Raw genomic sequence first — 21,739 nt, forward strand, 5'->3', positions numbered from 1 at the left:
CCGCCCGGGCAACGAAGGAGTGGCTTCGTAAGAAGCATTTCAAGGTCCTGGAGTGGCCTAGCCAGTCTCCAGATCTCAACCCCATAGAAAATCTTTGGAGGGAGTTGAAAGTCCGTGTTGCCCAGCGACAGCCCCAAAACGTCACTGCTCTAGAGGAGATCTGCATGGAGGAATGGGCCAAAATTCCAGCAACAGTGTGTGAAAACCTTGTGAAGACTTACAGAAAACGTTTGACCTGTGTCATTGCAAACAAAGGGTATATAACAAAGTATTGAGAAACTTTTGCTATTGACCAAACACTTATTTTCCACCATAATTTGCAAATAAATTCATAAAAAATCCTACAATGTGATTTTCTGGATTTTTTTCTCTCATTTTGTCTGTCATAGTTGATGTGTACCTATGATGAAAATTACAGGCCTCTCTCATCTTTTTAAGTGGGAGAACTTGCACAATTGGTGGCTGACTAAATACTTTTTTCCCCCCACTGTATTTGATCACCTACCAACCAGTAAGAATTCCAGCTCTCACAGACCTGTTAGTTTTTCTTTAAGAAGCCCTCCTGTTCTCCACTCATTACCTGTATAAAAGACACCTGTCCACACACACTCAATCAAACAGACTCCAACCTCTCCACAATGGCCAAGACCGGAGAGCTGTGTAAGGACATCAGGGATAAAATTGTAGACCTGCACAAGGCTGGGATGGGCTACAGGACAATAGGCAAGCAGCTTGGTGAGAAGGCAACAACTATTGGCGCAATTATTAGAAAATGGAAGAAGTTCAAGATGACGATCAATCACCCTCGGCCTGGGGCTCCATGCAAGATCTCACCTCGTGAGGCATCAATGATCATGAGGAAGGTGAGGGATCAGCCCAGAACTACACGGCAGGACCTGGTCAATGACCTGAAGAGAGCTGGGACCACAGTCTCAAAGAAAACCATTAGTAACACACTACGCCGTCATGGATTAAAATCCTGCAGCGCACGCAAGGTCCGCTTGCTCAAGCCAGCGCATGTCCAGGCCCGTCTGAAGTTTGCCAATGACCATCTGGATGATCCAGAGGAGGAATGGGAGAAGGTCATGTGGTCTGATGAGACAAAAATAGAGCTTTTTGGTCTAAACTCCACTCGCCATGTTTGGAGGAAGAAGAAGGATGAGTACAACCCCAAGAACACCATCCCAACCGTGAAGCATGGAGGTGGAAACATCATTCTTTGGGGATGCTTTTCTGCAAAGGGGACAGGACGACTGCACCGTATTGAGGGGGAGGATGGATGGGGCCATGTATCGCGAGATCTTGGCCAACAACCTCCTTCCCTCAGTAAGAGCATTGAAGATGGGTCGTGGCTGGGTCTTCCAGCATGACAACGAACCGAAACACACAGCCAGAGCAACTAAGGAGTGGCTCCGTAAGAAGCATCTCAAGGTCCTGGAGTGGCCTAGCCAGTCTCCAGACCTGAACCCAATAGAAAATCTTTGGAGGGAGCTGAAAGTCCGTATTGCCCAGCGACAGCCCCGAAACCTGAAGGATCTGGAGAAGGTCTGTATGGAGGAGTGGGCCAAAATCCCTGCTGCAGTGTGTGAAAACCTGGTCAAGACCTACAGGAAACGTATGATCTCTGTAATTGCAAACAAAGGTTTCTGTACCAAATATTAAGTTCTGCTTTTCTGATGTATCAAATACTATAAATAATATAAATAAAATGCAAATTACTTAAAAATCATACAATGTGATTTTCTGGATTTTTGTTTTAGATTCCGTCTCTCACAGTTGAAGTATACCTATGATAAAAATTACAGACCTCTACATACTTTGTAAGTAGGAAAACCTGCAAAATCGTCAGTGTATCAAATACTTGTTCTCCCCACTGTATATATATATAGTGCTGAAGTTGACTCAAGTTTGCCAAAAAGCACCTGGATGATCATCAAGACTCTTGGAAGAACGTTCTATGGACAGATGATTCAAAAGTATAACTTTTTGGACGACATGGTTCCAGTAATGCCTGGCGAAAACCAAACACTGCATTCCACAGTAAGAACATCATACCAAAGGTCAAGCATGGTGGTGGTGTGATGGTTTGGGGATGCTTTGCTGCCTCAGGACCTGGATGACTTGCCTTAATAGAAGGAACCATGAATTCTGCTCTGTATCAGAGAATTCTACAGGAGAATGTCAGACCATCCGTCTGTGAGCTGAAGCTGAAGCGCAGCTGGGTCATGCAGCAAGACAATGATCCAAAACACACAATCAAGTCTACATGAAAATTGCTAAAAAGCAACAAATTGGAAGTTTTGGAATGGCCTAGTCAAAGTCCAGACCTAATCCCATTTGAGATGTTGTGGCAGGACTTGAAACGAGCAGTTCATGCTTGAAAACCCACACGTTACTGAGTTAAAGCAGTTCTGCATGGAAGAGTGGGCCAAAATTCCTCCACAGCGACATGAGAGACTGATCAACAACTACAGGAAGCATTTGGTTGGAGTCATTGCAGCTAAAGGTGGCACAACCAGTTATTGAGTGTAAGGGGGCAATTACTTTTTCACACAGGGGAATTGGGTGTTGCATAACTTTGTTTATGAAATAAATTAAATAAATATGTAATTGTTGTGTTATTTGTCCACTTATGTTCCCTTTATCTAATATTAGGTTTTGGTTGAAGATCTGATAACATTCAGTATCACAAATATGCAAAAGTCGAGAAAATTAGAAAGGGGGCAAATACTTTTTCATAGCACTGTACATACACACACACACACACACATATATATAAATAACTGTGTGGATTATTGCGACCATCTTTCTCATTAAAGGACAAGTCAGGGAAAGTGGTTACAACTTACAAGGCCAGCGTTGTCACCAATCCTCTCTAATATTTGTTTAAGGAGAGACCTCTAACAGCGAGCAGTGGGAATGTTAGTGGGACAGGGACAGCATTGTTGGGGGGGTGTAGAATGTGTGTGTGTGTGTGTATTTGGTGTGTATGTGTGTGGTGTGTATTTGATGTGTGTGTTTGGTATGTGTGTGTGTACGGTTGGTAGGAAGCTCTAATGGTGAATAGCTGCAGTGTAAAGCACTCAGAGAGCATAATCAATCGAAGCCTGTGACAGCAATAAACATATCTGGCCTTCATGTGTGTCTATGTGTGTCACTGCTAACAAACTATCCATTTACAATTCACTTTACAAAGCTTTTCAATTGACAACAAAACCTTACACATTCCAGTGGTGTCTATTCATGGATGCCAAGAGAAGCCAGGCTTTCCCCCCAAAAAAATTACCAAGAAAAAAAAAATATATATATATAAAATAAGGTATCTTTCATCTTCATAATTTTCCTTCAATTCGCAAGTGCGGAGAAAGTATTCAGAGCAAGTGAAACAGCGCCCCTCTGTCTCTGTATGTGAAGCTCATCTATCTGATGCTGTCTGGTCAAAAATAATATGATATTGTTGCCGCCCATAGCATTGAATACAAGAGAAGCCAGCGAGCATTGGTGCTTTCCTAAATTAGCCAGGGATGTAAATAGGTATTTGGACTTGTGGTTTTACTTAATTCTCCGTACTAGCCAATGATTATAACGGCAATTCTGATCCAACCATAAAATCATACATTGTGCCCCTGGCCTGAAAGGACGGAAGTTCAACATGTAGCTAGATGAAGTAGACTAATGTTAAGTAGCTGGACTGGCATTTTAGCCAGGTAGCCTAGGACAACAAAAACTAAAAGCATGTCCTGTATCATGACAGATTCATAGACCGTTTAGGCAACATGAAAGAGGAGGATGGCATTGGCGTTTCTCTACAAGTAGGGTGAGTCAACATGTTTTTTCTACTTGCACACACAGATAAATCAGTACAATGGACAGCCACATCAGATTTACCTTACGTTGACTGGACTAAATCGTTTTTTGTATCTTTTAGTTGTTGTCACTGTATTGGACTAAGCATTGGTAACTAAAAGTGGCAGTGATAAAGCCTCTCTTGAAAAAGCCAAACCTTGACCCGGAAAATATAAAAAACTATCGGCCTATATCGAATCTTCCATTCCTCTCAAAAATTTTTGAAAAAGCTGTTGCGCAGCAACTCACTGCCTTTCTGAAGACAAACAATGTATACGAAATGCTTCAGTCTGGTTTTAGACCCCATCATAGCACTGAGACTGCACTTGTGAAGGTGGTAAATGACCTTTTAATGGCGTCAGACCGAGGCTCTGCATCTGTCCTCGTGCTACTAGACCTTAGTGCTGCCTTTGACACCATCGATCACCACATTCTTTTGGAGAGACTGGAAACCCAAATTGGTCTACACGGACAAGTTCTGGCCTGGTTTAGATCTTACCTGTCGGAAAGATATCAGTTTGTCTCTGTGAATGGTCTGTCCTCCGACAAATCAACTGTACATTTCGGTGTTCCTCAAGGTTCCGTTTTAGGACCACTATTGTTTTCACTATATATTTTACCTCTTGGGGATGTTATTCGAAAACATAATGTTAACTTTCACTGCTATGCGGATGACACACAGCTGTACATTTCAATGAAACATGGTGAAGCCCCAAAATTGCCCTCGCTAGAAGCCTGTGTTTCAGACATAAGGAAGTGGATGGCTGAAAACTTTCTACTTTTAAACTCGGACAAAACAGAGATGCTTGTTCTAGGTCCCAAGAAACAAAGAGATCTTCTGTTAAATCTGACAATTCATCTTGATGGTTGTAAAGTCGTCTCAAATAAAACTGTGAAGGACCTCGGCGTTACTCTTGACCCTGATCTCTCTTTTGATTAACATATCAAGACTGTTTCAAGGACAGCTTTTTTCCATCTACGTAACATTGCAAAAATCAGAAATTTTCTGTCCAAAAATGATGCAGAAAAATTAATCCATGCATTTGTTACTTCTAGGTTAGACTACTGCAATGCTCTACTTTCCGGCTACCCGGATAAAGCACTAAATAAACTTCAGTTAGTGCTAAATACGGCTGCTAGAATCCTGACTAGAACCAAGAAATTTGATCATATTACTCCAGTGCTAGCTTCCCTACACTGGCTTCCTGTTAAGGCAAGGGCTGATTTCAAGGTTTTACTGTTAACCTATAAAGCGTTACATGGGCTTGCTCCTACCTATCTTTCCGAGTTGGTCCTGCCGTACATACCAATACGTACGCTACGGTCACAAGACGCAGGCCTCCTAATTGTCCCTAGAATTTCTAAGCAAACAGCGGGAGGCAGGGCTTTCTCCTATAGATCTCCATTTTTATGGAACAGTCTGCCTACCCATGTGAGAGACGCAGACTCGGTCTCAACCTTTAAGTCTTTACTGAAGACTTATCTCTTCAGTAGGTCATATGATTGAGTGTAGTCTGGCCCAGGAGTGTGAAGGTGAACGGAAAGGCTCTGGAGCAACGAACAGCCCTTGCTGTCTCTGCCAGGCCGGTTCCCCTCTCTCCACTGGGGTTCTCTGCCTCTAACCCTGTTACAGGGGCTGAGTCACTGGCTTGCTGGTGCTCTTTCATGCCGTCCCTAGGAGGGGTGCGTCACTTGAGTGGGTTGAGTTACTGACGTGATCTTCCTGTCTGGGTTGGCGCCCCCCTTGGTTTGTGCTGTGGTGGAGACCTCTGTGGGCTATACTCGGCCTTGTCTCAGGATTGTAAGTTGGTGGTTGAGGATATCCCTCTAGTGGTGCGGGGGCTGTGCTTTGGCAGAGTGGGTGGGGTTATATCCTTCCTGTTTGGCCCTGTCCGGGGTTTCTTCGGATGGGGCCACAGTGTCTCCGGACCGCTCCTGTCTCAGCCTCCAGTATTTATGCTGCAGTAGTTTATGTGTCGGGGGCTGGGGTTAGTTGGTTATACCTGGAGTACTTCTCCTGTCTTATCCAGTGTCCTGTGTGAATTTAAGTATGCTCTCTCTAATTCTCTCGTTCTCTCTTTCTCTCTGAGAACCTGAGCCCTAGGACCATACGTCAGGACTACCGGGCATGCTGACACCTTGCTGTCCCCAGTCCGCCTGGCCTTGCTGCTATTCCAGTTTCAACTGTTCTGCCTGCGGTTCCGAAACCCCTACCTGTCCCAGACCTGCTGTTTTCAACTCTTAATGATCGGCTATGAAAAGCCAACTGAGAGACCTGAGCCCTAGGACCATACGTCGGGACTACCGGCCGTGGTGACTCCTTGCTGTCCCCAGTCCGCCTGGCCTTGCTGCTATTCCAGTTTCAACTGTTCTGCCTGCGGTTATGGAACCCCTACCTGTCCCAGACCTGCTGTTTTCAACTCTTAATGATCGGCTATGAAAAGCCAACTGAGATTTATTCCTGATTATTATTTGACCATGCTTGTCACTTATGAACATTTTTGAACATCTTGGCATGGTTCTGTTATAATCTCCACCCGGCACAGCCAGAAGAGGACTGGCCACCCCTCATAGCCTGGTTCCTCTCTAGGTTTCTTCCTAGGTTTTGGCCTTTCTAGGGAGTTTTTCCTAGCCACCGTGCTTCTACACCTGCATTACTAGCTGTTTGGGGTTTTAGGCTGGGTTTCTGTACAGCACTTCGAGATATTAGCTGATGTACGAAGGGCTATATAAAATAAAATTGATTGATTGATTGATTGGTGATTAGATGATGTTGAAATGTTGAAGTTGAAATGGCGCTGGAATAGTGGAGGCAGAGCCTGTTTTCTTTGAGACTTGCGGTAACTCTCCATTGTTCTAAATCAGTAGTTGTTTAGTAGTCCGAAAATGACGAAAACATTAACTTGCTTGACCATGCTGTAGTAGGTTATGTAACTGTTTGTTACATGCAATATATTTTGTGGGCCTCACCGGACAGATGTTGCTCTCCGGTTTTGTGATAAAACAAAGGTGTGGTTGAATTTAATCTGCTACTGTGTCTTCTTATTGTCTCAGCCTTAGATCTATATATCAGTGTCAAGGCATATGAACTAACAGGTTACAGAGCAAACAATGCAATTATCACAACGTATAGGTTGTAATATGCCTTTTTTTCCTGGCTTTGCTTCCCCAGTGATTTTACCCACGCACCGCTACTGACACCTTCCCTCACCAGTTTTTAAAATACTGTTTCATGAGTATACAATTTCTGTGGAAACTTTGGTACTGTGTATTTTTCTGGAATTTACAATTTATATATTTGTGGCAATGAATGTTTGTTCACGTTACATATTGAGATTTTTTTTCTCCAGTTATGACTTTTGGAAGATGGGAAATAAGACATGGTTAAAGGTTTACCATCCACCACAGGCCTGAAACCAACACTGTCCTTCAGTTTATCCTCCAGCCACTTCCAGCTGACAGCAACAACAAATAACCTGATTGGTTACCTGCCTTCAAAACATGGACAATGCCTTTCACTTTATCATTCTATATTGCGCTGATCGTATAGACTTTCAAGGGAAAACTCTGAACTTGTTCAGCAAACACAGGGAGAAAAGTGTCACAAATAATATCCACCCATGTTAAATAATGCCTAAACAAGGAAGTCCACAAATAAGAGCATGGTTCGCACACAAAATAGACAAAAATTGGCCAGAAATGTCCCCGCCGCCTGCTGTGTAGACTAAGCAAGAGAAATTATATATATTTCTGAAGTTGTGTCTATTTTTGTGTGCAAACCACCCTCTCAAACGGCATGATCAATATTTACTCTGTTCACAAACTACTCAGTGCACACACACTTCTCTGTTCAACACACTACTGTGAAACGGTAACCATATCACTACCCCCAGTGCAGGTTTCCCACAGCGTGGGTTAGATTGAATGTTGGCCTCCATAACTCAGCCTCAGGCAACAAGAGCGGTTAGTCACTGTGGCATGAGGCATATAGATAGCTCTTTTTTATGTTCTACATGTTGTTTGTAACCTCAATCTGGGCCAAGTGTGGTTAAAGGCACTAAAAGGTGAATGTTAACCTACTGTTCTGAGTGATAAAGAACACAACCCCCAAAAAGATCCTCTGGCATCACAACTGCCAGTAAATGATCACACCTAGGCTAAATAGGGAGAGTGTCTGTGTCCAAAATGCCACCCTATTCCCTATATTGTGCACTACTTTTGACCAGGGCCCATAGCGCTCTGGTCAAAAGTAGTGCACTATATAGGGAATACGATGCCATCTGGGACACACCAAATACAATGCCATTTAAAACTCACAGATGATACTTTATCCTTGAGGGCCTTCTTGACCAGAAACACTGCTGCCCTCATCATGTTCCTCAGTTTCTCCTTGGGCGTCCCGGCCGATACTTCCGTCAGCTTCTTGTAGACAGCCAGCAGGGCATCTTCCCGGTAGGACCAAGTTTTTGAATAGGCTCCAGCCACCTAGGGCGGATGGGGCAAGGGGAGGATTAGAAAGTAAGTCAGTCAGTCCACCCTCTGGGCAGTTTATGAGAGATACATCATGCAAAGTCTGGGTTTTTCTGTCTGGGATGTGTGTGTGTGTGTGTGTGTGTGTCTGTGTGTGTACGCTTGCGTGCATTTATCTCACCAGTCCGTCTCCGTACACCTCAACAGGGAAACTGGCCTCTCTCTGGGCCCTCTCTGTGAGGGGCTCAGGCTCCCCAGTTACACCAGGGCTACAAGGGATGGTGGCCAGGGGAGAGGGCGGGAGAGAGGACTCCTCAGGCTGGCTCTGGGACATCTCCCCCTTCCTCTGCAGGGCAGGTAGGGGTCTCTCGTCATAAGGCAGGGCGGGGACCTGTGCATACAGTCATTCAATGGGAGATCAATGGGACATCAAACTATTGTTTAATTCATGTGGTTAGATCATGTTTCTATATAGATCAATTAACTTCTTTAAGATAACCTCACATGACCCTAATATTATTTTGCTTGCAGCAACACAAATTTATGATTGAAATAAACAAAAGCTACCTGTTGGGTTGGTTAAGAGTTTGGGGTGTTTAAGAGTTTGATCTTGATAAATGAAGATTTAAGCAGGTTTACATTTTACACACCAAGATATCTCAAGTGTTGAGATACACTGAACATTTCAGTGTTCAAGAGAAACAGACCATGTAACAGACCAAACAGACCAAGCTAGACAGACTGGTGAAAAGATTGCTTGATCAGATTATCTACTAAAACAAATGTTGCTTTCATTGACTATGCTGTCGTTGTATGTATAATTAAGCAATAAGGCCAGAGGAGGTGTGGTATACTGGTTACCAATTTAATTAGAGCAGGGAAAATAAATGTTTTGTCATACCCATGGTATACGGTCTGATATACCATGGCTGTCAGCCAATCAGCATTCAGATCTCGAACCACCCAGTTTATAATGAGTTTTAGAACCCAGGTATAATATCTAATCCAAGTATAACTGCCAGCCAACTGGCACAATACTCCTGTCTTGTAAAAGGCTACAAGCAGGGCCTTCCAGCCAGGTTGGCACGTGCTAAAGTCACTCAACTGTTTCACACTTTTAATTAAATTGTGAAACTGAACCTGTTTGCAGTCACACTGGTGAGTAAACCATATAAAATATTGGTCATAATCCCATGTTTGAGTGTTCCAAACACAACTGCAGATTATAAGGAGGGGCTCAGTGTGTTTCTTGTGGCGACATTGTGGCTATAACTCTTCTTCAATAACTTTTTTGGTTTGGTATAACATGGGAAAAAGGAAAAGGTTGTGAAGGAAAATAGCATAAGAAAACTAACTATAACTGGGCATCACTCACATTGGCTGCTAAAATCAGAGCTTTTTAACTAGGGAGGTTAGTCTTTGCTAAACTGAATCATGATTCATTTCACAAGTGAAACAGTAACGCTACATAGTGTGATTCAGTGTGGATTTCCAGGCTACGGCTCTTATTGGGACTTACGTCTATCCTGGGCACTGCTGGGTGGGCGCGTGGCGTCAGAGGGAGGGAGCACAGCAAGGGACTGACAGGTTTGGGGGGGAAAGGGTCCACAGTCTCCGTGGTCACAGGATCCTGGTTTCTCCTCCTCCTCGTTTCCGTGACGACCCTCATCTTGTGTCCTACTTGGTGGCGGCGTGGGGAAGGCACATCGGGAGGGTCCTTGGATGGTGACTCCATAATCTTCCTTATCTAAAGCCAGCATGAGGAGAGAAGAGGGAGGGCTTTCCTCGTCAAACGGCTTGGCTTTGCAATGTTGGTGGGTGTCAAGGTTGAAAGATGACCTAATGCCATTTCATGTAAAATGATGGAAGATGGGATATGGGATATATGGGGCGGCAGGTAGCCTAGCGGTTAAGCGCAATGGGCCAGTAACCGAAAGGTCACTGGTTCAAATCCCTGAGCAGACTAGGTGAAAAATCTGTCGATGTACCCATCAGCAAGGCACTTAACCGTAATTGCTCCTGTAAGTCGCTCTGGATAAGAGCGTCTGCTAAAATGACAAAAATATATAAATAATTGTAGACATGCTAGTTAATTTGGATACAAAATAATAAAAAGGCCATTAACTACCATAGTGCAGTGGTTTTCAACCTGTGGTCCTTTTTTGTGTGAAAAATAATAACAGTTGGGACTATAATGATGGTGTATGCAATGTTACATTACTTTTAACAATGGAAATTGTATAACAAACATAATAGGACGTTAATCTGTTACATTCACTGAAAAAAAATAGACAAAAATGTACCGCTAAGATATTTAATGTAAAAACATTCTGTGACTCCGCAAATGGTAGACCTCAATAGCCTTTGACTGTGACTTGGTGGTCCCCGGAAAGGAAAAGTTTGGGAACCGCTGCCATAGTGAACAAACTGATAATGTATTTAAGGTCATGTTTGTTTTCTGTTGATATGTTGTCACAGCACTGTTTTTATGCTGTTTTATCCGAAAACTCAATTAATATTGTTCAATGAGGGCATTAACTTACACTACATGACCAAAAGTATGTGGACACCTGCTCATCGAACATCTCGTTCCAAAATCATGGGCATTAATATGGAGTTGGTCCCCCCTTCGCTGCTATAACAGCCTCCACTCTTCTGCGAAGGCTTTCCACTAGATGTTGGAACATTGATGCAGGGACTTGCTTCCATTCAGTCATAATAGCTTTAGTGAGGTCGGGCATTGATGTTGGATGATTAGGCCTGGCTTGCAGTCAGCGTTTTAATTAATCCCAAAGGTGTTCAATGGGGTTGAGGTCAGGGCTCTGTGCAGGCCAGTCAAGTTCTTCCACACTGATCTCGACAAACCATTTCTGTATGGACCTCAATTTGTGCACGGGGGCATTGTCATGCTGAAACAGGAAAGGGCCTTCCCCAAACTGTTGCCACAAAGTTAGAAGCACAGAATCGTCTAGAATGTCATTGTATGCTGTAGCGTTACGATTTCCCTTCACTGGAACTAAGGGGCCTAGCCCAAACCATGAAAAACAGCCCCAGACCATTATTCCTCCTCCACCAAACTTGACAGTTGGCACAAGGAATTCGGGCAGGTAGCGTTCTCCTGGCATCCGCCAAAACCAGATATGTCCGTCAGACTGCCAGATGGTGAAGCGTGATTCATCACTCCATAGAACACGTTTCCACTGCTCCAGAGTACAATGGCAGCGAGCTTCACACCACTCCAGCCGATGGTTGGCATTGCGCATGGTGATCTTAGGCTTGTGTGCGGCTGCATGGCCATGGAAACCCATTTCATGAAGCTCCCGACAAACACTAATTGTGCTGACATTGCTTCCAGAGGCAGTTTGGAACTCGGTAGTGAGTGTTGCAACCAACGACAGACGATTGTTACACGCTTCAGCACTCGGCGGTCCCCTTCTGTGAGCTTGTGTGGCCTACCACTTCAATGCTGAGCCGTTGTTGCTCCTAGACATTTCCACTTCACAATAACAGCACTTACAGTTGACCGGGGCAGCTCTAGCAGGGCAGAAATTTGATGAACTGACTTGATGGAAAGGTGGCATCCTATGACGGTGCCACGTTGAAAGTCACTGAGCTCTTTAGTAAGGCCATTCTACTGCCAATGTTTGTCTATGGAGATTGCATGGCTGTGTGCTCGATTTTATACACCTGTCAGCAACGGGTGTAGTGAAATAGCCGAATCCACTCATTTGAAGGGGTGTCCACATACTTTTGTATATATAGTGTATGTTCCCAGTCACAACAATTCAAATGACCCAAGAAGCCACATTGAGCCACTCACCGTGCCCATGTCCAGTAGGTTGTGGACCTCCAGTTGATGGTACACTGTCATCCTGTACTCCTCCATCTGCTCCTTCTTCTTCTTGGCTGTGTCGTAGTCCTCCTTTTCTATGGCACAGCATTTCTCCACATCATATCGGCCCAGACGTTCTCCTACCTAGCCCACAGTCACACAGGGGGACAGAAGGAGACGGAAAGAGGAGAGAGGATGGAGAAAGAGAAACAGAGTATGTTTTTTAAAAAAAATGTCTTTTTTTGTGATTAAATATTTTCATGTCCATGAATGGACAACAAAAAGCCTAGATGTTGGAAGGAAGTGGCAAACTATCTTATATTGTTCAACATGAGCGCATACAAAAAATTGTGAGCAAATTCTCCGTAAATTGTGGTTACTATGCAACTGGACATTGCCATGCCAACAGGGCATCATGGTATTCCATGGACGGAATCGTTAACGTTTACGAACTGGATATTTGACCATTGTCTATATCCCAAATGGCACCCTATTCACTTTATAGTGCACTACTTTTGACCAGGGCCCATAGGGAAGTAGTGCTCTACATAGGGAATAGGGTGCCATTTGGGATAGACGCCATAGGTTACAGTAACTCCCATGCATAGTTTTACAGGGAAATTCCATAGAACTGAGCAAGCTTGCTAGTCCGGTGCCAGGTAACACAGATATATAAGGCTATGGGTAACACAGCATTAGCTACTAATGTGAAATACAATTAGTAGTAGATATATTTGAAGTATGTGACAATATGAAATAATTGCCTTTTCTATCAATCCTGCATTGGTGTGAGTTATACCCTCAAGGGGCTATGGAGGAAGAGTTTTGGTTTGACCACCTTGGTAACAGCAGTGTATGCAATGCTAATTAGCCAGGCTAACAAGGGGGTTGGAATTGGGTTTGGGAAGTTCTTTGGCTACGGGGTGGCGTCTGGTTTGACGCAACAACCGCAGCTGTTGTACTTATTAAGTATTCATGGGTGATTGGCGACAGGAATCGGAACAATGTTTAACGACGACGATTACAGACACCGACAAAAAGATATGAATGCAAGACTTGATATGGAGTATACTGTATGTGTCCATTTGTAATGCAATGATAACATATCTGTGCACTGTTTCATTGTCAAACTTCTTGCTTGTGATTCTATTCCCCAATTCCAAAACAACAATTTTTCCCTACCCCTAGGCACTTCATGTAGAAGGATAGGTAGGTACTGTATAAGCAATATGGCACCTTATCCTCTGATAGGCTAGGTGGAATTTCCATCATATTACTTAAATCTAACTATGCAATATTTTCAGATCTACATAAGGACCAAGGGGGAACAGGCTATTAGGTATGTTGTTCCATTTTCACACAGAAGACCCCAGAAGTACCTTCTGCAGGTCAGCGATAGCCTGCTTGAGTGTTTTGGCGAACTCGTATAGCTCCTGATGGACCATCTCCTGCTTCTTGTCATCCAGCAGGCGGATGATGTGGGCTACCTCGGGGTCCTGGTACATGTCAAAAGCCAGGTCATCCAGAGGAGAGATGGACTCACACTTACTGAAAAAGACACAATGGGATAGAGCTGCTTTTAATGCAGAGACCAGAGCTTTATTTCCCACTTGTAGATAACAATGTACCCCAATTAGGTATTCCAAATGTTCTCTGAAAGTGTTTCATTAGTTAAACACATTATTTACATTTGTTGGGTCACAACACGACTCCCAAGTATCATCAGTATTGTTAAAAATAATTTTATTTAATTTTTAACATCTATGGAAGGGGTTGGCTACAGGACGTTTTTCTTTTGGCCCCCCAGTTTTTAGTTTAAAAAAAGAAAAAAAAGTGTATATATATATATATATATATATATATATATATATATATATATATATATATAGTGGCTTTGCGAAAGTATTCACCCCCCCTTGTCATTTTTCCTATTTTGTTGCCTTACAATCTGGAATTAAAATTGATTTTTTGGGGGTTTGTATCATTTGATTTACACAACATGTCTACCATTTTGAAGATGCAAAATATTTTTAATTGTGAAACAAACAAGAAATAAGAAAAACTTATGCGTGCATAACTATTCAGAGAGCTCCTTGGTCTTCATGGTGCCACCTCTGAGGACTTTCAGAACAGGTGTATATATACACTGAGATCATGTGACAGATCACGTGACACTTAGATTGCACACGTGGACTTTATTTAACTAATTATGTGACTTCTGAAGGTAATTGGTTCGACCAAATCTTATTTAGGGGCTTCATAGCAAAGGGGGTGAATACATAAGCATGAACCACTGAACCATTATTTATTTTTTTGAATTTTTTGAAACAAGTTTTATTTAATTTTTTTCACTTCATCAATTTTGAGTATTTTGTGTATGTCCATTACATGAAATCCAAATAAAAATCCATTTAAATTACAGGTTGTAATGAAACAAAATAGGAAAAACGCCAAGGGGGATGAATACTTTTGCAAGGCACTGATAGATATATATACAGTGGGGAGAACAAGTATTTGATACACTGCCGATTTTGCAGGTTTTCCTACTTACAAAGCATGTAGAGGTCTGTAATTTTTATCATAGGTACACTTCAACTGTGAGAGACGGAATCTAAAACAAAAATCCAGACAATCACATTGTATGATTTTTAAGTAATTAATTTGCATTTTATTGCATGACATAAGTATTTGATCACCTACCAACCAGTAAGAATTCCGGCTCTCACAGACCTATTAGTTTTTCTTTAAGAAGCCCTCCTGTTCTCCACTCATTACCTGTATTAACTGCACCTGTTTGAACTCGTTACCTGTATAAAATACACCTGTCCACACACTCAATCAAACAGACTCCAACCTCTCCACAATGGCCAAGACCAGAGAGCTGTGTAAGGACATCAGGGATAAAATTGTAGACCTGCATAAGGCTGGGATGGGCTACAGGACAATAGGCAAGCAGCTTGGTGAGAAGGCAACAACTGTTGGCGCAATTATTAGAAAATGGAAGAAGTTCAAGATGACGGTCAATCAACCTCGGTCTGGGGCTCCATGCAAGATCTCACCTCGTGGGGCATCAATGATCATGAGGAAGGTGAGGGATCTGCCCAGAACTACACGGCAGGACCTGGTCAATGACCTGAAGAGAGCTGGGACCACAGTCTCAAAGAAAACCATTAGTAACACACTACGCCGTCATGGATTAAAATCCTGCAGCGCACACAAGGTCACCCTGCTCAAGCCAGCGCATGTCCAGGCCCGTCTGAAGTTTGCCAATGACTATCTGGATGATCCAGAGGAGGAATGGGAGAAGGTCATGTGGTCTGATGAGACAAAAATAGAGCTTTTTGGTCTAAACTCCACTCGCTGTGTTTCGAGGAAGAAGAAGGATGAGTACAACCCCAAGAACACCATCCCAACCGTGAAGCATGGAGGTGGAAACATCATTCTTTGGGGATGCTTTTCTGCAAAGGGGACAGGACGACTGCACCGTATTGAGGGGAGGATGGATTGGGCCATGTATCGCGAGATCTTGGCCAACAACCTCCTTCCCTCAGTAAGAGCATTGAAGATGGGTCGTGGCTGGGTCTTCCAGCATGACAACGACCCGAAACACACAGCCAGGGCAACTAAGGAGTGGGTCCGTAAGAAGCATCTCAAGGTCCTGGAGTGGCCTAGCCAGTCTCCAGACCTGAACCCAATAGAACATCTTTGGAGGGAGCTGAAAGTCCGTATTGCCCAGCGACAGCCCCGAAACCTGAAGGATCTGGAGAAGGTCTGTATGGAGGAGTGGGCCAAAATCCCTGCTGCAGTGTGTGTAAACCTGGTCAAGACCTACAGGAAACGTATGATCTCTGTAATTGCAAACAAAGGTTTCTGTACCAAATATTAAGTTCTGTTTTTCTGACGTATCAAATACTTATGTCATGCAATAAAATGCAAATGAATTACTTAAAAATCATACAATGTGATTTTCTGGATTTTAGTTTTAGATTCCGTCTCTCACAGTTGAAGTGTACCTATGATAAAAATTACAGACCTCTACATGCTTTGTAAGTAGGAAAACCTGCAAAATTGGCAGTGTATCAAATACTTGTTCTCCCCACTGTATATATATATATCTACACATACACTACCAGTCGAAAGTTTGAACACACCTACTCATTCAAGGGTTTTTCTTTATTTATATTATTTTTTAGATTGCAGAATAATAGTGAAGACATAAAAACTATGAAATAACACATATGAAATCATGTAGTAACCAAAAAAGTGTTAAACAAATCAAAATATATTTTATATTTGAGATTCTTCAAAGTAGTCACCCTTTGCCTTGATGACAGCTTTGCACACTTCACCTGGAATGCTTTTCCAACAGTCTTGAAGGAGTTCCCACATATGCTGAGCACTTTTTGGCTGCTTTTCCTTCACTCTGCAGTCCAACTCATCCCAAACCATCTCAATTGGGTTGAGGTCGGGTGATTGTGGAGGCCAGGTCATCTGATGCAGCACTCCATCACTATCCTTCTTGGTCAAATAGCCCTTACACAGCCTGGAGGTGTGTTTTGGGTCATTGTCCTGTTGAAAAAGAAATTACAGTCCCACTAAGCGCAAACCAGATGGGATGGCGTATCGCTGCAGAATGCTGTGGTAGCCATGCTGGTTAAGTGTGCCTTGAATTCTAAATAAATTACAGACAGTGTCACCAGCGAAGCACCCCCACACCATCACACCTCCTCCTCCATGCTTCACGGTGGGAACTACACATGCGGAGATCATCCGTTCACCTACTCTGTGTCTCACAAAGACACGGCGGTTAGTACCAAAAATCTCTAATTTGGACTCATCAGACCAAAGGACAGATTTCCATCGGTCTAATGTCCATTGCTCATGTTTCTTGGCCCAAGCAAGTCTCTTCTTCTTATTGGTGTCCTTTAGTAGTGGTTTCTTTGCAGCAAATTTGACCATGAAGGCCTGATTTACACAGTATCCTCTGAACAGTTGATGTTGAGATGTGTCTGTTACTTGAACTGTAATCTGAGGTGCAGTTAACTCTAATGAATTTATCCTCTGCAGCAGAGGTAACTCTGGCGTTTGATGGTTTCTGCGACTGCACTTGAAGAAACTTTAAAAGTTCTTGAAATGTTCCGGATTGACTGACCTTCATGTCTTAAAGTAATGATGGACTGTTGTTTCTCTTTGCTTATTTGAGCTGTTCTTGCCATAATATGGACTTGGTCTTTTACCAAATAGGGCTATCTGCTGTATCCCACCCCTACCTTGTCACAACACAACTGATTGGCTCAAAGAAATTCCACAAATTAACTTTTAACAAGACACACCTGTTAATTGAAATTGATTCTAGGTGACTACCTCATGAAGCTGGTTGAGAGAATGCCAATAGTGTGCAAAGCTGTCATCAAGGCAAAGGGTGGCTACTTTGAATAAACTAAAATCTAAAATATATTTTGATTTGTTTCACACTTTTTTGGTTACTACATGATTCCATGTGTGTTATTTCATAGTTTTGATGTCTTCACTATTATTCTACAATGTAGAAAATAGTAAAAATAAAGAAAAACCCTGGAATGAGTAGGTGTGTCCAAACTTTTGACTGGTACTGTATATATTTAGGATTTTCGGTTTTGGTCAGACAAAAATCACAAGGATTTCAGAAAAAAAATAGTTTAATTCAGGAAATCTGTTCCCAAGTATTCCCACATATAAAAAAAAAGAGACGTGATCATGTCTCAATGTATTCAAGGTATGAAATTATTGTTGCTTTCAAATACAATCTATTGTTGGGCTTACAGTAGTTGTGGTCAATTTGCAGTGTACTAAATATTATAATGATGTTCTGGTCCCCCGACCATCTGCTCCAAGAAAAATCGGCCCGCGGCTTCATCTATTTGCTTACCCCTGATCTATGGGATATTGTTTTGTTTTTCAAAAAATGTTAATGATATCTTGGAGTCTCAGAGTGACTAATTGACAACTATTCCAATTGACGCATCAGTTGTGTTTTTCTATAGCCTGGATTCTACATTAGCCAGATCTACTGTTAACAGACTGTAGTCCAAGCTAAAGAGGAAAAACTGTCAAATGGAAATGGAAAATTGAGTGGTGATCATATGTCAACTTCAAGGCTAATGTTTTGTTTAAATAGCATTGTCACAGAGCACTTCACAGTACAATGCGCCATGAGCCTTCAACCCTTACCCCATGTATGTTCCATCCAAGGCGGTCTCGTGTTGACTGCTGTTGAGGTAGTGCTCAATCAGTTGCTTTCTGCTAGGCTGAGGGCAAACAGAGGTACAATTAACCTCTCTCAATTACAGGCTCTAAAACACACAGCCATAAGGCACAGACAGGTCATCTGCTCAGTAAAACACACAACCACTGTTAACGGAGTCATTATTATGTATACAGGAATGGGGCATAGTCTAGTTGTAAATAAGAGAATGAACAGTAACATGGACTTGATAAGAGGACTACTCAACTCTGTATAATAATAGATGAGGCAAGTCATCAGTGCCACAACACCACAGAGTTAGATGATCTACCACAAGTAGTATGTCAATGATACGACCAGACCTCACTCAGCATACTTCAATATGTCACTCTATAGGCTTTATCTGTACAATCACAACATACATGGAGCAGTAAGAACACTAAACCCCTGAGAGATAACCAGGCCAGCTAACACTGTGGCCGGGTGGAGGTGCCTAAGAGTGGGATTAGAGTGTGACAATGTGAAGCTTGTACCGTGGAATCTGCCTATCTGTGTGTTGGAGAGGTAAGGCTGGGCCACTTGGTGTAGGGGAAAGTTGCCCCTAGATGCTGATCTTTCGTCAGCTTTGCATTTTCCACATTAATGGTTAAGGTTAGGACTGGGGAGGGGAGGGGAAGCTGATCTTTTATCTGCAGCTAGGGGAAACCTCCCCCCGGAGCTGGGCCACTCTCTTCCAGGGGCTGTCTGTCCTCAGGTCTATCTGATTACAGTGGCTAAGTCCTCCTCTGTGATTACTCTGCCCTCTGAGTCAGATTACCACATTCCTGCCCCATGCCCGTCAGGGCAAGCACGTGAACACACCAATACAGATGCCAATACAGGCACACACAGTGACCACCATGCAACCACGCAACAACAGAAACACTGTGTTTGTGTGCATACTGTCTGTGTGCATTTTGTAAACATGCACTGACACACAGTTTGCATACATAAACAGTGGAAAAAAGGGCTTTCTATTTTCTCTATACATAAATACATATTATGGAAACACATAACACCAAAAATATATATATGCCAATTAGCAGACGCTTTAATCCAAAGCGATTTACAGTCTTGGGTGCATAGCTTCTTTTACTTATGGGTGGTCCCAGCAATCGAACCCACTATCCTGGCGTTGCAAGAGCCATGCTTTACCAACTCAGCTACAGGAGGACCACAATATTCAGAAATATCGACTAGGATTATCTGCAGAACAATGTAGGCCTATAATGTGTATATGGTTAGTCATACTCACCGTCGTGGGTTAAATGCTTATGGACAAGTAATGAAATCAAATAGGCTGTGCTAATAAAAACATCTATCAAGAAATTTTCAAATTGGGAGCCTCACACAAATACTAGTACAGCAGCTCCATCTGGTGTTTCACAGTAATACTGCACCTTAAATATACATTAAAGAGCGACCACTTACAATTGTGTCAACAGCAGTGCCATCCACAGAATCTCCCAAAACATTAATGGCAACCAATGCAACCTGAAATGATAAACAAAAGTCTATGGGAAAAAAATTGAATAAACTATAAAATTTTATGAACATGGTAGTATGTAAGTTAAATTAACATTTTAAGGGGAATGACTTTATGTGTAGTAGTACCGGTAAGTAGTGATTGACTGTGAGTGAAACATGGTGGAGTACCTGGTTGTAAAGGTTGTAGCGGTTGACATGGTTTCTGTGAAAGGTTATACGGATGTAAGTTCCAATGGCGTCCACGTGAACAGACTTCAGCTCCCGGGCTTTGAAGCCTGTTTTCTCATTGTCCGATAGAGAAACATACCTATGGCAAAAGTTGCATATCAATTCCTATTACTGTGCACCTTTCTTGTAATGACAATGCAGTACATATGATGAAAATGTAGGCCTATATATCATAATAGTAATATAGTTACTTAGAAATAACAGATGCTGAAGTTCAGCATGTATATTCAATACTATATGTGTGTCAAGTGGGAATTGAACTCACAACCTTTGTGTTCACAGCACCATGCTCCATAGAAACATGACAACCAACTAAGCCAGACTCATATACATTAGGGTACACCATAGCAAAATGTTTTGCAACAGAAAACAAGAACACACATTTTCTATCAGACAAGTTCTGATACTCCCTCCCTGATTTAGTCCATTTTCTTGCTTTTGGTGCCTAATGAATATGACTCATCTGTGTCAGGCAGACATCTATTTTCGCTGGTTCTACTGACTCACCCTAGCCTGCGGAGGGGCCCAGAGAGACCAGGTGAGTCGGCCTCTGGCAGTCGGTCCCCGATGTGGAACTCTATTTTGCCTGATATCAGGTACTGGTGGGCAAGCAGCTGCAGCTTACGGACCCGACTCCGCTCTGACAACTGCAAAGTGACCTGCTGAGGGTATGGACAGAACCTATGGAAGGAAACAGTGAGGTTGGTACTTCTAGTACTGCACTTACAGTACATTACTGAAAAACAGATCTAAAACCAATGTGTGTGTGTGTGTGTGTATGTGTGTGAATCCCAAACCAGCCCCTCGCCCCTACCAACTCGTTTGGAGGGCCCTCCGTTGTCACATGTTGGTGATGAAACTCAGAAGGTGACTTCAATAAAGTGGCGAGGGGATCAATAAACCCATCAATTTCGGGACACACTCCTGACTTGAATGATGCAATTCATGTTCTACATTTAAATTATAAAACGAGCATGAAATTCCCCCTGTTGTTTAACAAAATATAACTCTCAGTAACAGATAAACATTTAATTTGGGAGGTATTTCATTTGTTTCATGTGTCAAGCCTCAAAATCAGACACAAACAAAACGCACGTGTCATATAATTCGGCACGCCTCGCAATTTTTGGTATGAAACTGCGTAAACTCCAAACATATCGCAGTGCATGTTGGAATAGCACTTCACTCTGGAGCCTGCAGCCTTGCTGACTTGGTTGAAGTGGCTATCGGAGGATCTAATAAGACCCTACACCCTAGATAATTTCACTCCCTCAGCTTTGGGACACTTGCATATGACGGAGGCGCATGTGAACGTGCAAATTGAGAGCCAGGGGAAGGGACCGGTTTGGGATTCAGTATAAGTTTGTGTGTGTGTGTGTGTGAGAGAGAGAGTGTGTGTGTGAGAGTGTCTACCTGGCAGATCTCCAGCCATTGACCGTAGGTGCATGGACCATCAGCTCCTTGGCACTGAAGTTATCTTCGTGACCGGAGGAACTGACCAGGGTGAATCCTATCTTCCGAGGCATCTTGCTGCTGCACACTATCAAAGATGGAGAAACATAACATAATCTACAACTGAATATCATCTGAAGCACCTTTCACTATCAAATAGA

The 21,739-nt window shown here is 42.8% G+C and overlaps 1 protein-coding gene across 3 annotated transcripts in view; it reads right to left on the reverse strand.

Annotated features, from left to right (window-relative positions):
• cep104 (centrosomal protein 104) overlaps positions 1 to 21,739 on the reverse strand; it is a 73,567-nt gene that overhangs the window by 51,237 nt on the left and 591 nt on the right. For 2 of the 3 annotated variants that reach the window (XM_041846464.2, XM_041846463.2), the window contains exons 2-11: positions 21,540 to 21,666; positions 20,634 to 20,807; positions 20,067 to 20,205; positions 19,842 to 19,904; positions 18,359 to 18,435; positions 13,528 to 13,696; positions 12,137 to 12,292; positions 9,836 to 10,063; positions 8,498 to 8,707; positions 8,164 to 8,331 (exon numbers count right to left, since the gene is read on the reverse strand). In XM_041846464.2, the coding sequence (XP_041702398.1) occupies positions 8,164 to 8,331; positions 8,498 to 8,707; positions 9,836 to 10,063; positions 12,137 to 12,292; positions 13,528 to 13,696; positions 18,359 to 18,435; positions 19,842 to 19,904; positions 20,067 to 20,205; positions 20,634 to 20,807; positions 21,540 to 21,652 (1,497 nt within the window). In that variant the 5' untranslated portion in view covers positions 21,653 to 21,666. The remainder of the gene's footprint in view (positions 1 to 8,163; positions 8,332 to 8,497; positions 8,708 to 9,835; positions 10,064 to 12,136; positions 12,293 to 13,527; positions 13,697 to 18,358; positions 18,436 to 19,841; positions 19,905 to 20,066; positions 20,206 to 20,633; positions 20,808 to 21,539; positions 21,667 to 21,739) is intronic. The other variant, XM_041846465.2, reaches the window with a different exon arrangement.

This window comes from Coregonus clupeaformis, chromosome 24, assembly GCF_020615455.1.
Source record: "Coregonus clupeaformis isolate EN_2021a chromosome 24, ASM2061545v1, whole genome shotgun sequence".
In the NCBI taxonomy this organism is placed as follows: Eukaryota; Metazoa; Chordata; class Actinopteri; order Salmoniformes; family Salmonidae; genus Coregonus; species Coregonus clupeaformis.